We start from the raw sequence: 14202 nt of genomic DNA, 5'->3' as shown, positions 1-14202 counted from the left end.
TCCCAGGCTTTACGGGCGGATTTTAGGCCCCTTTGGCTGATTTTGGGCCAAATGTGGTGGAGTTTGGGGGGGGGATTTTGGATCCCTTGGGATGATATGAGGCCCATATGGGTGAATCTTAATCCTGTGTGGATGAATTTAGGTCCATTTTTTTGTGATTTTGAGACCATTTGAGTAGGTTTTTTGCTTCTTTGGGCAATTTTAGGTAAAACCAAGTCATTTAGGATGATTTTAGGTCCTCCTGTGTTGCTTTCAGGCATGTTTGGCTGATTTTAGGTCAATTGAGGTGATTTTGGCAAAGCGAGTTGGATTTTAGGCTCCTTTGGGAGTTTTTAGGCCAAAGCAGGTACTTTCAGGGTGGATGTAATGCCCATTTTGGGGATTTAAGGATGCTTTTAGGCTAATTTTAAGGAGGTGTAAACCAGTTTGGGCAATTTTAGGCCCACTTGGTTGGATTTTAGAGCCCTTTGGATAATTTTAATGCTGTTAGGCTGATTTTCAGCCAAACCTGGTGGATTTGTGCTGCATTTGAGGCCCTTTTGGGTTATTTTAAACCAAACCAGGCCCTTTTAGGACCGTGCGTCCCCTCGGCCCCGCCCCTTTTCCCTCAGGGTTCAGCCTTTGGGAATGGGGGAGGAGGAGGAGGGAGGGAGGAAGAGGCCGAGCGGCAGCAGGAAACAGGTGCAGCAGGGGAGAGGGAACCCTGGAGTGGCCGCAGCCCCGGGAGCATCGCCCCCCATCCCGCAGGTGCCCGGGGAGGGGGAGCTGGGCCCAAATCTGCTGGGGGGTGCCTGGGGTTGGGGTTTTTTGGGGGGGATGTTTGCAGCTGGCAGGGCTCCAAAGCTGAGCTGCAGATGGCCCTCGGGGCGACATCGGGGTCCCCAGGAGGTTTTGTTGGGGGGTCCTGGGGCCTGCAGTAGCTGCTCCCAGTATGAGCCCAGGTGGTCCCCCCATGTGCTTCCTGTTTCCTCGGCACTCCCAGTCTGATGCCAGTAGCCCCCAGTGTGATCCCAGGTGCTCCCTGTCAATGCCAGCATGACCCCAGTAGCTTCCAGTATGATCCCAGTGTCTTCCTGTCTCTCCTAGTTGATCCCAGTCATACCCATAGTACTCCCAGTCACTCCCACTTTCTCCCAGTTGCTTTCAGCACAAATCCAGTGTCTCACAGCTGATCGCAGTCAATCCCAGTATGATTCCAGTCACTGTCAGTGTGATCCCACTCTAACCCAGCATGGATTCAGCTGTTTCCAGTGTGATCCCAGCTTCCCCCAGCATAGTTCCAGTTGTTCCCAGTTCCTCCCATTATGATCCCAGTTGCCACTCGAATACTCCCAGTCCCTCTCAGCAGGGTCCCAGTCATGCCCAGTTGCCCCAAGCATGGTCTGAGTTGTCCCCTGCATGATCCCAGTTTTTCCCAGTGTGGTTCCAGTCTCCCCAGGATGGTTAGAGACACTCCCAGTACATCCCAGTGGGCCCAGGAGGGTTCTAGTTACCTCGGAATGATCCCAGTCTTTCCCAGTTACTGTCAGTATGGTCCCAGTTGTGGTCTCAGTCCTCTCAGCACGGTTCCAGTACCTTCCAGCTGATCCCAGTTGCTCCCAATGTGTCCATATTTTCCTCCAAACATAGGCCCAGTCAGGTTCCATTCAAACCCACTCTCATCCCAGTATGATTGTAGCCACTCCCAGTATGATCCCAGTCACTTGCAGTTCAATCCCAGTTGCTCCCAGACACTCCCAGTCTTATGCCAGTGCCCCCAGAGTGATCCCAGTTGCTCCCAGCATGGGCCCAGCTGTTCCCAGTGTGCTTGAGTCACTTCCCTAAGGTTACAGAGACTCCCAGTATGGTCCCAGTTGAACCCTTTTGCCCCTGCTCTAGTCCCAGTCACTCCCCAGATGATCCCCGTCCCTCCCAGTATGGTCCCAGTCACTCCCAGTTGCCCCCAGCATGGTCCCAGTTCTCCCCAGTGTGGTTCCAGTCCCGCCAGTATGGTTATAGATACTCCCAGTATATCCCAGTTTCCCCCAGCATGTCTATAGTCACTTGCAGGCACTGCCAGTGGCCCAATAAGGTGTTAGTTATCCCAGTATGATCCCCCAGTCATGCCCAGAATATCCCAGTTGTCTCCAGCGTGCATCCAGTCCTTCCCAGTTCCTCCAGTTTGCTTGCAGCATGGTCCAAGGTTCTCTCAGTTGCTCCCAGTAGCCCAAAGTGGGATCCCAGTCGCTCCGTTTCAACCCCAGTATGATCCCAGTCACATGCCAGCCCTCCCGGTGTGGTCCCAGTATAATCCCAGTTGCTTCCAATCTCTCCCACTGATGCTAGCATGGTTCCAGTTGCTTCCTAGATCAACCCAGTCAGTCCCAGTCTGATGCCATTTGCTCCCAGTGTGCTCCCAGTTGCTCCCAGTCAGGCCCAGTATGGGGGATGATGTGCAGGGTGTGTTCCCAGTCACTCTCAGATCCCCCCAGTATTAGTCCAGTCCCTCCCAGTATGATCCAAAGATGATCCCAGTGTGCTCCCAGTCCCTGCCAGTATGAACAAGTTGTGCTCCACATGGTTCCAGTTGCTCTCTTTCACCCTCACTTTTGTTCCAGTCCCTCCCAGTATCTCCCAGTGTAGCCCAGTTCCCTCCAGCATATTCCCAGTCACTCCCAGTTCCTTCCAGTCTGATCCCATTTGCTCCCAAGCACTCCCAGTCAGCCTCAGTGTAGTGGCACTCACTGCCAGGATGATCCCAGTATTAGCCCAGTTGTTTCCAGTCACCCCCAGCATGTTCCCAGTCCCTCCCAGTCACTCCCAGTTGGGTTTCTGGGGGGATGTTTGCAGAATGGAGCAGTCCAAGGCTGAGCGGAAAAGGCCCCTTGGAGGAACACTGGGGGTGCTGGTGGCGGCTGCCGGCAGAGGCAGCCTGGAGGAGCAGAGCCCTGTGTCCCCCAGGAGCCCAAAGTGGGGAGCCCAAAGAGGGGGGAGCGCCGCCATTGGGGGGACCCTCAAGAGCCTGGAGAGGGGCAGGGGGAACTCCTTGGAGTCCCTGCAGCCCAGGGAGAGAATGAGGGGAGAAGGGACCTCGGGAGCCCAAACAGCCCCGGCATGCCAAAATGGGGAGAGCGAAGAGGGGGGAGCTTTTGGGATTGTTGGGACTGCCAGCAGCCTGGGGAGGGCAGGCACCGAGGAGAAGGGGGACCCCCAATCCAAGGGTGACCCCCAGCAGCTGGGACAGGGGGGAACCCCCAAACAACAGAGGGGAGGGACCAGGGATGGGGAACTCCTGGGAGGCTTTTTCAGGGCGGAATCTTGGTGTTTGGGAGTTTTTTTTGTAGCCCATATGGCCAGTGACTTGTAGAGATGGACTTGGGCAGAGGGACTTTCAAACTTAATGTACTCATCCTTTGTTTTCCCCAAACCAGGATTTCCCATTCCCAACCTCTGGGAGGCTCTGAGGAAGAGGAAGATGCCCCAGGACACTGAGACAGGTGAGGAGGAAATCAGTGCCCCTTTCCCCCCTGTGCTGCTCCATCTCCCAGCCCAGCAAAGCCCCTGTCTGCAGGACAGCCCTGGGGGATCTCCTTCCCCTTGCCTGTGGCATGGAGGCAAATCCCATCCTGTCCTTGTCCTTCCTCCCCCAGAGCAGGAGATGAGCATGGAGAGCAGGGAGGACAAATCCCCACAGCAGAACCTGGTGGAAGAGGCCATTTTTAGCGGCTCCATAGCGCAGGAACCCAACAGGGAGGAAAATCCCCGGAGATCCCGCATGAGGAGGGGCTGCAAACGCAGATCACGGGGATCTGAGGGGGAAAGACCCAGCCTGGGCCAGGAAGGCGGCCGGAGATCAAGCCGGAATTTGGAGCTGGTGCTCCACGAGCAGCTCCGTGATGGGGAGAAGCTCCACTCTTGCATGGAGTGTGGGAAGAGCTTCAGATGGAGCTGCCACCTGATCCAGCACCAGAGGACCCACACTGGGGAACGGCCCTACGAGTGTGATCAGTGCAGGAAGAGGTTTAAGACCAGCTCCAATCTCCTTCAGCACCAGCGCACGCACACAGAGGAGAGGCCCTTCCGCTGCCCCGACTGCGGGCAGGGCTTCAGGCAGAACTCCAATCTTGTCACTCACCGGCGCATCCACACTGGGGAGAGGCCCCACGAGTGTGAAGAGTGTGGGAAGAGCTTCAGCCTCAGCTCCACCCTGATCCAGCACCAAAGGACCCACACTGGGGAACGGCCCTACGAGTGTGGGGAGTGTGGGAAGAGCTTCAGGAAGCGTTCCAACCTGATCCAGCACCAAAGGATCCACACTGGGGAACGGCCCTACGAATGTGGGGAGTGTGGGAAGAGCTTCAGGCAGCATTCCAACCTGATCAAGCACCAAAGGATCCACACTAGGGAGAGGCCCTACGAGTGTGATAAATGCAGGAAGGGGTTTAAGACCAGCTCAGATCTCCTCAGGCACTATCAGATTCATACAGAGGAGAGGCCCTTCTGCTGCCCCGACTGTGGGAAGGGATTCAAGCACAACTCCAACCTCGTCACCCACCGGCGCATCCACACTGGGGAGAGGCCCTACGAGTGTGAGGAGTGTGGGAAGAGCTTCTCCAGACGCTCTCACTTGACCCGACACCAACGGAGGCACCGGTGAGGGAAGCCCTGCGAGTGCCCCGAGTGTGGGAAGAGCTTCGTGCGCTGCTCCATCTCCATCCCCTACTGGAGGCCCCACATTCCCTGTGATCCATGTTGGGAGCACACCTGGCTGCTTCTCCTTTTGGTTTGGCCTTAATTTTCTTGTGCCTCATCTTCATCCCTAAAAATCTTCCAAAACAGGGTTAAATGAAGGAATTTGATCAAAAATGTCTAACATCCCACCATTTCACAGGTGTTTGAGGGGGAATTTAGTATTTGGGAACACATTCTGTGTGGCGTGCCCCTGTTGCTAAGAGGCAGGAATTTGATCTCACCCTTCTTGCGTTTCTAAGAACTCCTCCCCTGACCCAAACCCCAACTCCACCCCTGGGATACCCTATAAAAACCCCACGGCCCTGCCTTTGCCCTGTCATTCGGGGGTCAGAAATGGATTCTGGAGCTTTCTGACACCAAGCACCATCTCGTTTGTCCTCGGCACCGGCAGCTGCCGCCTCCCTGGACACCATGAACTCAGCTGCAGCAATTCTGGAGGATTTGTGGGTTCTGGGAGGATTTTGGGCCATCCACTCCATCATTTTGCACTCCAAAAGCCAAGAGGGATGGATCTGTCACCTGAAAACCACTCAAATCCCACTGTAAACAACTGAATTTTAGCCCATCAAGGTGCCATAGCAGCTCAAATTGCTTGTTCCCTCCTCAAAAATTCTCAATCCCAGGCCAAACTCACTCCATTCCACAGCTTCCAGGGTGAGATGGGGTTGGGAGGGGATTGGGAGAAGTGGGATCCCAATTTGGACCAGTGGGATGGGGATTGTGTGGGGCTGGCTGGGTGGGATGTATTATATAGCACATAAAACTTTGAGAGTTACTGATTTCTGTCCTGTTCATTTTCAGTCAGTTCTGTTTGCAGAGTGCTGCCTTCTCATCTGAACGAATTCCTTAAAAATCCCATTTTTTGAATAATCTAACCCAAACAATCTGAAAACCAATATCCAAATAAGACCACTCACGCACAGTTAAATTAAAATAATTTTAATATTTTTAGAGTACTGAAGGATGATATTAAAGTTCAATTGTTTGGATAAAATGTATGAGAAATTAAAGTGGCGTTTGGCTTTGTGTTTAGTATATCCCCCTCCTTCCTGCTCTCCCGCCCCTTCCCCATCATTCCCCCAAGCCCCAATCCCCTCCCCCGTGCTTGGTTTCGGGGGTTCCCGGCCCCTCCTGCTCCCTTTGGGGGTCCCGACCCCCCTTTGGTTGAATCTGGGGCCCCCGCCCCCCTTCTCACCGTGCCCCCTGCTCCCCCCGCGGCCGGGGGGGGCTCCCAGCACCCCCAGTGCCACCAGTGCAGCCCCAGCTGCCCCTGCACGCCCCATCCCCATCCCCAGGGTCACCTTCCCCCTTCCCAAATTTCGCTCCTGCACACTGATGAGTCATCAGCACCACACGCTCTGATTGGCCAGGATCTGCTTTGGGGTGGGGACGGGAGGAACTGGGGACCCCCGGGAGCCCCTCGGGTTTGGGGCTTTCAATCCCCCTTTGGCCCTCAGGGCGGCCCTGGGGCCACCCCAACACCCCCAAAATGGGGAGGGTCCTCGGGGCCCTTTGGAACCCCCAGGAATGGGCGGGAAGCGGCAGGAGCCGCCCCAAAAAGGGATTGAAGGGTCCGGGCCAGGAATGGGGGAGGCTCTGGGGATGGCTCCGGTCCGGACTGGGGCGGGCTGGGATTGAGGGAGGGTCCGATCAGCGGCTGGGGAGGGGCTGGGACTGGGGATGGGTCCAGGATTATGGGGATGGGTCCGGGATTGTGTGGATGGGTCCATTGCGGGACTGGGGCGGGGTCTCTCCCTGGGATTGGGTCCGGGACTGCATCAGGGTCTCTCCTCGATCCCATTCCCGATCCCGTTCGCAATCCCGATCCCGTTCCTATTCCTGTTTCCAATCCTGATCCTGCCGCTGTTTCCAGAGAATGGCTCCGATCCCAAGCCTGACCCTAAATCCTGGGGTCAACTCCCTCCAATTCCAAATCCTGGGGGTTGAAACACTGGCGGAAGGGGGGGGGTGCGGGGGGGGGGGTGTGGTTGAAACACCCCCAAACCCAAACTCTGGGATCTCCACCTCCCCTCCCACCTGCCCCAAACACTCCAACTCCAAATTTTAGGATCAAACCCCTCCAAATCCAAGATCCTCGGGTGTCAAACACTCCCCAATTTCCAAATGTGTGTGTTAAATCCCCCTGACCCCAAATCCTGGAGTTTGAAACATTAGGGGTGTCCAACACCCCCAATTCCTGAAGTTTGGGGTCAAACACCCCCAAATCCCAAATCCTGAGGTGTCAAACACCCCCAGACCCCAAAGTTTGGGGTTCAAACCCCAATCCCCAACTCCTGGCATTTGAAATGTGTGAGGTACCCAACCCTCCTCATCCCCAAAGTTTGTGGTCAAAGCCCCCCTGATCCCCCAACTTTTGGGTTAAACCCCCCCAAATCTTGGGGTCAATCCCCCCACATCCAAAACTTTGGGGTCAAAACCCCCTGACTGCAGATCCTGGGGTTTGAAACATCTGGGGTCTCCAGCTGCCCTGATCCTAAAGTTTGGGGGTCAAAAATCTCCAAACCCCGAGGGGTGAAACCTCCCCAAACCCCATATCTTAGGGTCAAACCCCACCAGTCCCCAAAGTTTGGGATCGAGACCCCCACTCGCCCCAAACCCACTCCAGGCCTGGGGGGCACAGTGGGGTTTGTTTGGGGATATTTGGAGTTTATTTCAGGCAGCTCCAGGTGCAAGGTATGCAGAGAGACCCTGGGTACAATGCTGGGAAAAAAAAGGGGGATTGGTGTGGGAATTGGGGGATTCAGGATGGGCAAAGTTCAATTTTTTGGGATTTTGGGGGATTTCAAGCACTTTTTTTTTGGGGGGGGTGGGGTGTTTTGGAGGGGTTTGGGGTGTTGTGGGTCCCTTTTTGGCAAAGGAGATGTTCCTGGTGCTGCTCTGGGTGATCCTGGAGCCTTGCAGGGCCTCGCGGGTGGCGCCCGCCTGCACCTCGGTGTCCAACCGCACCCAGGCGATGTCGCAGCGCCCGGCACCAAGGCAGCTCCTGGAACCCCGGGAACCTGGGATGGGAACGGGGCCAGGAGAGCCCCAGACACCCGGGAACGATCCCCAGACACCCGGGAATGTTCCCCAGACACCTGGGAATGTTCCCCCCCAAATTCCAAAATGCTCCTTGTTGAGTAATAGTTCCCATAAAAAAGTCCAGAAATGTTCTGTAAGAGAAATCCTGAAACATTCCTCCAAAAATCCAGAAATGCTCCTGCAAAAAATTCTGGAACATTCCCAAAAAATTAGGAACTTTCCCCAGAAAATCTAGAAATATTCCTCCTCAAAAAATCTAAAACCAACCTAGTTCCCCATCCAGAAACATTCCACAAAACTATAGAAATGTTCCCAAAAAGCAAGATATTTACCCTCCCCACCAAAAAAAGCATGAAACATTGCTCCAAAAATCCCAACATTCCCCCTCAAAAAAACCCCCAGAATTTCGCCAAAAATCCAGAACTCTCCACCCCAATTCAGAAATTCCCCCCTAGAAAATCCTGAAATTCATCCTCCCAAAAATCCAGAAATTTCCTGCCAAAAATCAAGAAATTCCCTCTCAAACCCCGAAAATTCACCCTCAAAAATCCAGACATTCCCCCCAAAATCCCGATACTTTCCCCAAACAATCCAGCCCCAAGCCCCCCTCACCCCTCTCACCCCCCAAGCCCCACAATCCCCCAATGCCCAAAGGCCGCCCGGAATCCCCGGAATCCCCGGGATGCCGGGATTGCCCCAGATCTCCCTGGGGGCAGAGCATGGAGAGCATCAGCTCCTGGGGCTCCTCAGGAGCTGGGGCAGGAACAGGATGTGCTTCGGGGCTTTGCCCACAGCTGGGCAAACGGGAGAAAAACCCCAACATCAGCAACAGATCTGCCCCAAATCTGCCCCAAGCAGGCCCCAAATCTACCCAAAGTAACTCTGGATACACACCAAACCATCTGCCCAAAATCCCACCAAAATCCTCCATGCTGTGACCCAGTGCTGTCTCATCATTTGTAAGGATTTTTCACAGTTCCAAGAAATGATATCTCAGCTCTGGGGGAAGCCTCCTCTAAATTGATGGTGTTGTGCCATCTCCTCTAAGGAATCAGCTGCAGTCCCAATTATTATTACAGAACCACTCCAACAGTTTGCTGGGTTTAAAGCATCTCTGTGCTGAGGGAATTTTGGAGGAGATAGCTGTTGGATGGTTCATTAGTCTGTCACCCTCAGACCTTCACTCCAAGTGCCATTCTCAAGAGCCTTGTTTTAAATTCCATTTAGGGAATTCTCTCCCACTTAGAGTCTGGGTGGTGGCCAGGCCTCAGCTCTGCCTGGACGGGAATTTGCCAACAGGCCCAGATGTTTTCTGCATCAAAACTAGATTTGAGTTGCTTTGACTGGGCAATCTGACCCTCTAGACATGACAGTTGGACTGTTTTTAAAGGGAGCTTGGGAATTATTATCTGGAAATAACTATCCAAGTCCCCCCTGAATGGAGGTTTGTCAGCTGTTTGCAGACTCTGGGATGATGGCACAGAGATTGCTATTTACCTAATTCCACCTTTGTTGTTAGCTTTGTCTGCTATTTGAAATATTCCTGATTGTTGTATCCAAATTATTCCTAATTGCTGTAAGTTTCTTGTCCACTGCATGTATTATTTTACTATGATGTTGCTTCATACTCATAACAAAAGACATGCATCTCATTCTTAAAAAACAAATAAGACTAATGAATACCTTAAGAATGTTCAAATAATGCAAAATGTACATGAGAAATTGGGATGACTAATCATTCTGAATGATGCAATATTTACATGAGAAATTTGGAAAAAAGATCATCACCTCTAAATCCCAACTGAGTGAACTACAGTGAAGCCCAATTGATTCTTTACCTTCAGGAGAAGATGTGCCTGTGTTTTATCATCAGCAGCTCAAAGCAGTCACCTGTTCATTCCATCAGACACTGATCAGCTCTGAGAAAATGAGGCCCAGTGGAAAGAGAAATAACCTCATCACCTTGCAGCCTCTGTGGCCAGAGCAGGAGCAGGAGGAGGACTGCCAAGACATGGCTGTGTCTGGAAACTGACAGAGGCCATTTGCCAACAAAAGCCTCAGGGCATCCTCATGGTACAGTGCTCCTACTGCCCTTCCTCAGTTATTCCCTGTTCCAGCTCCCAGGAGGACATTCAGGGATGGCAAAGATCAACATTTCCAGCTAATACACTTTCTCACACTTCTCAACTAATGGGAAACAATGGTCATTTCTTTCCATTTCCCTAAGAGACATTAGGCATTATTCTTCTGTTTTCTCATGCTGCAAAACCCTGTGTTAATGACTTGATGGAATTTGGTACGTTTTGTTGATTGTAATTGCTCTTTTATCTATCTTATCCCATATCTAATAGATAACCAGTGACAACCTTGATGAGATAATACCCTCACAAGAGTGAGCAGTTTCAACATCAGAACATTGGAGCCTTTTTTAAATGAACAAAAAGGGGGAGATGCCATAGACAGGTAGAACAATGATAAAAGAAAGGCCTTATGAAATCAGGCCTTGCTCTGCTCTATTAATAGCTGGCCTGTCATCTCCTCTGAGTGCAGCTGAGCAGTTACAAGTTCCCATGTGAAGCTGTTTTGAGAGTGAGACTTTGTGAACAATCTGTTCTGAGGGTGAGAAACAAATGAACCTGCAACAACAAGGGATTTGTCCCATGAGAATCAGTGAAGAGAACAGGTAAACAATACAATACAGAAATTTGATGCACAACTAAAATCTACTTTATTAACCAATAACAGAGTAAGTGCTAAGAAATATCTTAACTAATTAAACTTTCACATGAGGTCTGTCAAACTGATTAAAATGAGCTAGGTGGATAAAGAACAAAGAGTTCTTTTCCATCCCAGATGGGTCCTCTGGGATTTCAGTTCCCCCCCTTCTTCTGGGCTTTTGCTTCCCCCTTCTTTGGGGTTTTGGCTTCCTTCTTTTCTGGTCCTTTCCTTTCCTTCCCTGGGATTTTGGTTTCCTTCCTCTCTGATGCCTTGGTCTCATTCTTCTCTGGGGCCTTGGTGTTCTTCTTCTCTGTGGTTTTCTTTTCCTTCTTCTCAGGAGATCTGGTTTCCTTTTTTGAGATTTTGGTTTCATTCTTTTCTGGTGGTTTGCATTTCTCTTTCTGTGGTTTTGGAGATTTCTTCCCCACAGAGACTCCCTTCTTTTCCTCCTTCCGCCTCTCTTCCTCTTCTGATGCTTTTGCCTCCTCCTGGATCTTCTGAGCTGGCTGCTTCAGCTCTCTTCTGCAGACAAAATAGAAAACGTGGCTAAATCCCCACCAGAAGCTTGGGCTCACCAGTCCTGGCTGGCCCTGCACTTCATTCTTTGACCCTGAGGCCATTTCTGTGAATTCTCCTCAGCCCACAGAGGTTGGGAACATCCCAAGTGAGGGCATTGCTGGAAGGGGACCTCCAGGACCAGCCAAACCTGAGCTTTGCCATCATAAGCTCTTGGCTGTGCAAGCTCCCTCTCAAGGCACAGCCAGAGCCCTCCAGCCCAGTGCCATAGGCTGATCCACCAGCTCTCTGTGCTGATGCTGAAAACACCCTTTGTCTCTTGGCTTCCCAGGTGAGAGCAGAGCACAGATTGCCAACATCTGCTCATCTCTCCTACAATTCTTGCTCAGCTCAATCAGCCCCCTTCTCCCTGGGCATGGCTGAAGCATGATTTTAAAGATTTAAGATTTCAGCTGAGGGTTAGAAGCAATTCACATGGATCAGGATGTAAGGTAGGTAGGCAGACCATAGGTTAATGATTATGAGATGCTGAAGCTGGAGCTGATTGTTCTATTGTTTACCATGAGGAGCTTCTTTCTAGAAGGAAGTGGAGTAAGTGAACTGGTATAAGAACAAATTGAAATCAGGAGAACAATGGTTAGCACCTGGGCTTGATGTCAATCAATCACTGAGCAGGGGACCTTGGATCCTGCCAGAGGGTCACAGAGACCTGATGAAGACATTCCTGACTTCATCCCTTAAGACCATGGACCCAATTTGAGACCACTGACCCAATTCAAGGGAAGAATTGCACAGGTGTGAAGGACCAATGACCTCATTTGAATACAGAACAGTGATGGGAGGTGCTGGGGCTGTGCAGATGTATTGTATGTAAGATCTTGGGAAATAAAGAGAGGGCAAAGAACCTTGGGCAGCGTGGTCACGCCTGTTAGGGACGGCTCTGGTGCCGCTCGCCGCTGTTAATAAACACACCACTCTCTGACTTTAATTAGTTAGAGAGTCTCTGCCCGTCATCTTTGGGTTTAATGACTCACAGCCTGCTCCTTAATTGGAACAATCCTGTCAGTCAGAAAGCAAAGGCTGCAGGAACTCCTCTCCTGCCAGACAGGCTCTTGGCAGCCAGATTTCCTGCTGGAGCCCAGCTGGGACCAAGCAAACCAGGGCTGGCTGCCATGGAAACCATTTGAAGCAGCCTTGTCCCTCTCCTCCCTGTGAAACCAACTCCAGCCTGGCCTGGACAAGTCCTGATGCACAGGCTTGCTTTAAGCAGCCTCCACTCCCAGCTCCACACTTTGCCTGTGTGTCCTGAGCTGGGCTGCCCTGCTGGAGCTGAGCTTCTCCTGGGTTTGCCTACTGCTGCAGCTGAAGGGGAGCCCAAAGGACATGAGCTTTTCTGGGTGCTGTCCCACCACAAGGAGAACCCTGGCAGATCAGCACTGCAAGGACTTCATCTGGGACAGGAGCAGGACCCAAAGCAAGGTTTGGTCTGTGCCCCACGCCTGCCCATTCCACAATCCCACTGCTTTGGTGAAGAAGGGAGATGATGAAGAAGATGCCACTCAACACCATGGACTTCAAGACACCTCTAGAGGCAGTGCCAAGGCCAGCCCAGAGCCCAGCTCCCTGCAGGCAGCAGCTAAGCCAGGAGGACTCAGCACTCCAATAGAGAAGAAGATGTTCTGTCGCAACAGAAGAAGGTCCTTCCTCTCTTGGGAGCCAGGGAGCTCAGACTGGCCATCTCTGGGCTGCTTCCGGCCTTTGCTATGCAGCACCTCTGAGCTCAGAGTCCTTGGAGCAGAGAAGCCCTGCAGAGACAATAACCTCTGGCAGAGCAGTAACCCATGGAAGGCTCACTCACCTTTCTCTGAGAGGTGCCTGAGAGCCACAGTTGATCTCCTGGGGGCTCAGGGAGGAGCTGACACCTGAGGCCTCCCTGCTCACCAGCACCTTGGAGGTGGGGCCTCCCTCCACGTGGCACAGCTCCCTGACATTGGAGGGGCTGCTGAGGTGGCCAGAGAAGGGGGAGGAGACCTGCTGGCTCTGTCCTGGCTGCAGCACACCTGACAGTGACAGGATACTGAAAGCCTGGATGGAAGACAGGAGAGATTGAGGTGTTGAGCATGGAAATGGATGCAGAAGAGCATCTTGGAGCAAAGTGCAGCTGTACCTGGAGGGGCCTATTCCCCAAACACTGCCAGAATCACCCTCACCTCATCCTGCATCCATGCCACTGACCAGTGCAGGGACCATGGCAAAAATCTTCCCCCATACTCATGGGTCAATGCATTAATTAGTACATTACATGAAAGGGAACTGGGATGTCTCCTGGCAGCAGACATTCTCTCTGATGCACAACTTGCCTTTAAAAAGTTTAAAAACTTCCTGCTTTTAGAGAAGGAGGAGACTCAGAGTGAGAGCTCTTGGAGCTGAGGGGAAGGACTCCAGCCCAGCTCATCTGACTCCTGAGGCTCTTCCCCTCTCTCTCTGATTTAAATGCTGCTTTCTCAAGGTGCTACAGCAAAAGCTCCTGCAAAAATTTCCTGTGCACCACCTGAGGAGTTCCAGGGGGAGCAGGGCCCTCCACAGGTGCTGCACAGCGTCCTTGGGCAGCCCCACAACGTGTCCTGCACAGCCTCTCCAACAAGCAGCTGCTCCAGCAGCACTTTGGGATGGCCTGGAGGGATGGGAGGCCCCTCTGTGGCCAATGCTGAGGGCCCCCAGTGGCACTGGGAGCTCCAGCCCTGCTGGCCACACTGACAATGGGCAAGTGAGACAGATTCCCTCTTGCCTTCTCCGCTTCCAGGGGAGTGTGCCCTACATCCAGGGAGCACCTGAACCCCTCCAAGCCTCGTGGGAGCTGAGGGTTTTCAGCAGTTTGTGCTGGCACCTGAAAAACAAGCCATTTTCTGTGCTGGGAGGAAGAGACAGCCACTCTGCAAAGTCTCTGTCTGTAAGAGAGCTTCAGGGCCAGCAGTGCAATGGCAGCTCTGGGCTGAAAGCAGAGCCCTGCACACAGGGAGTCTGGCTGGCTTGGCAAGAGGCTCCATGGAGATCAGGACTCATCCCAGCTGGCTCTGGGAAGGAAGCTGCAGGTCTGACCATGATGATGCAGGTAAAAGCCTCATCTCACATTGGGAAGGAAAGAAGGCAAAAAGTCCCACACTCAACACAGGCCTGTAGGATCTGAGTCAGCTT

General features: G+C 52.6%; 1 protein-coding gene across 1 annotated transcript in view; it reads left to right on the top strand.

Moving 5' to 3' along the window:
- Positions 1 to 664: 664 nt before the first annotated feature.
- Positions 665 to 14202, top strand: part of LOC311166133 (uncharacterized protein) — a gene marked incomplete at its 3' end in the record, with an annotated part of 129805 nt that continues 116267 nt past the window's right edge. Inside the window, exons 1-2 of the mRNA XM_084227612.1 lie at positions 665 to 747; positions 3411 to 3476. Coding sequence (XP_084083738.1) covers positions 3455 to 3476 — 22 coding nt within the window. The 5' untranslated portion in view covers positions 665 to 747; positions 3411 to 3454. The remainder of the gene's footprint in view (positions 748 to 3410; positions 3477 to 14202) is intronic.

The sequence above is a fragment of the Fringilla coelebs genome (assembly GCF_963513975.1).
Source record: "Fringilla coelebs genome assembly, contig: SCAFFOLD_43, whole genome shotgun sequence".
NCBI lineage: Eukaryota > Metazoa > Chordata > Aves > Passeriformes > Fringillidae > Fringilla > Fringilla coelebs.
Note: the sequence above shows the minus strand (reverse complement) of the source record. Positions and strands in the feature narration are given on the sequence as shown.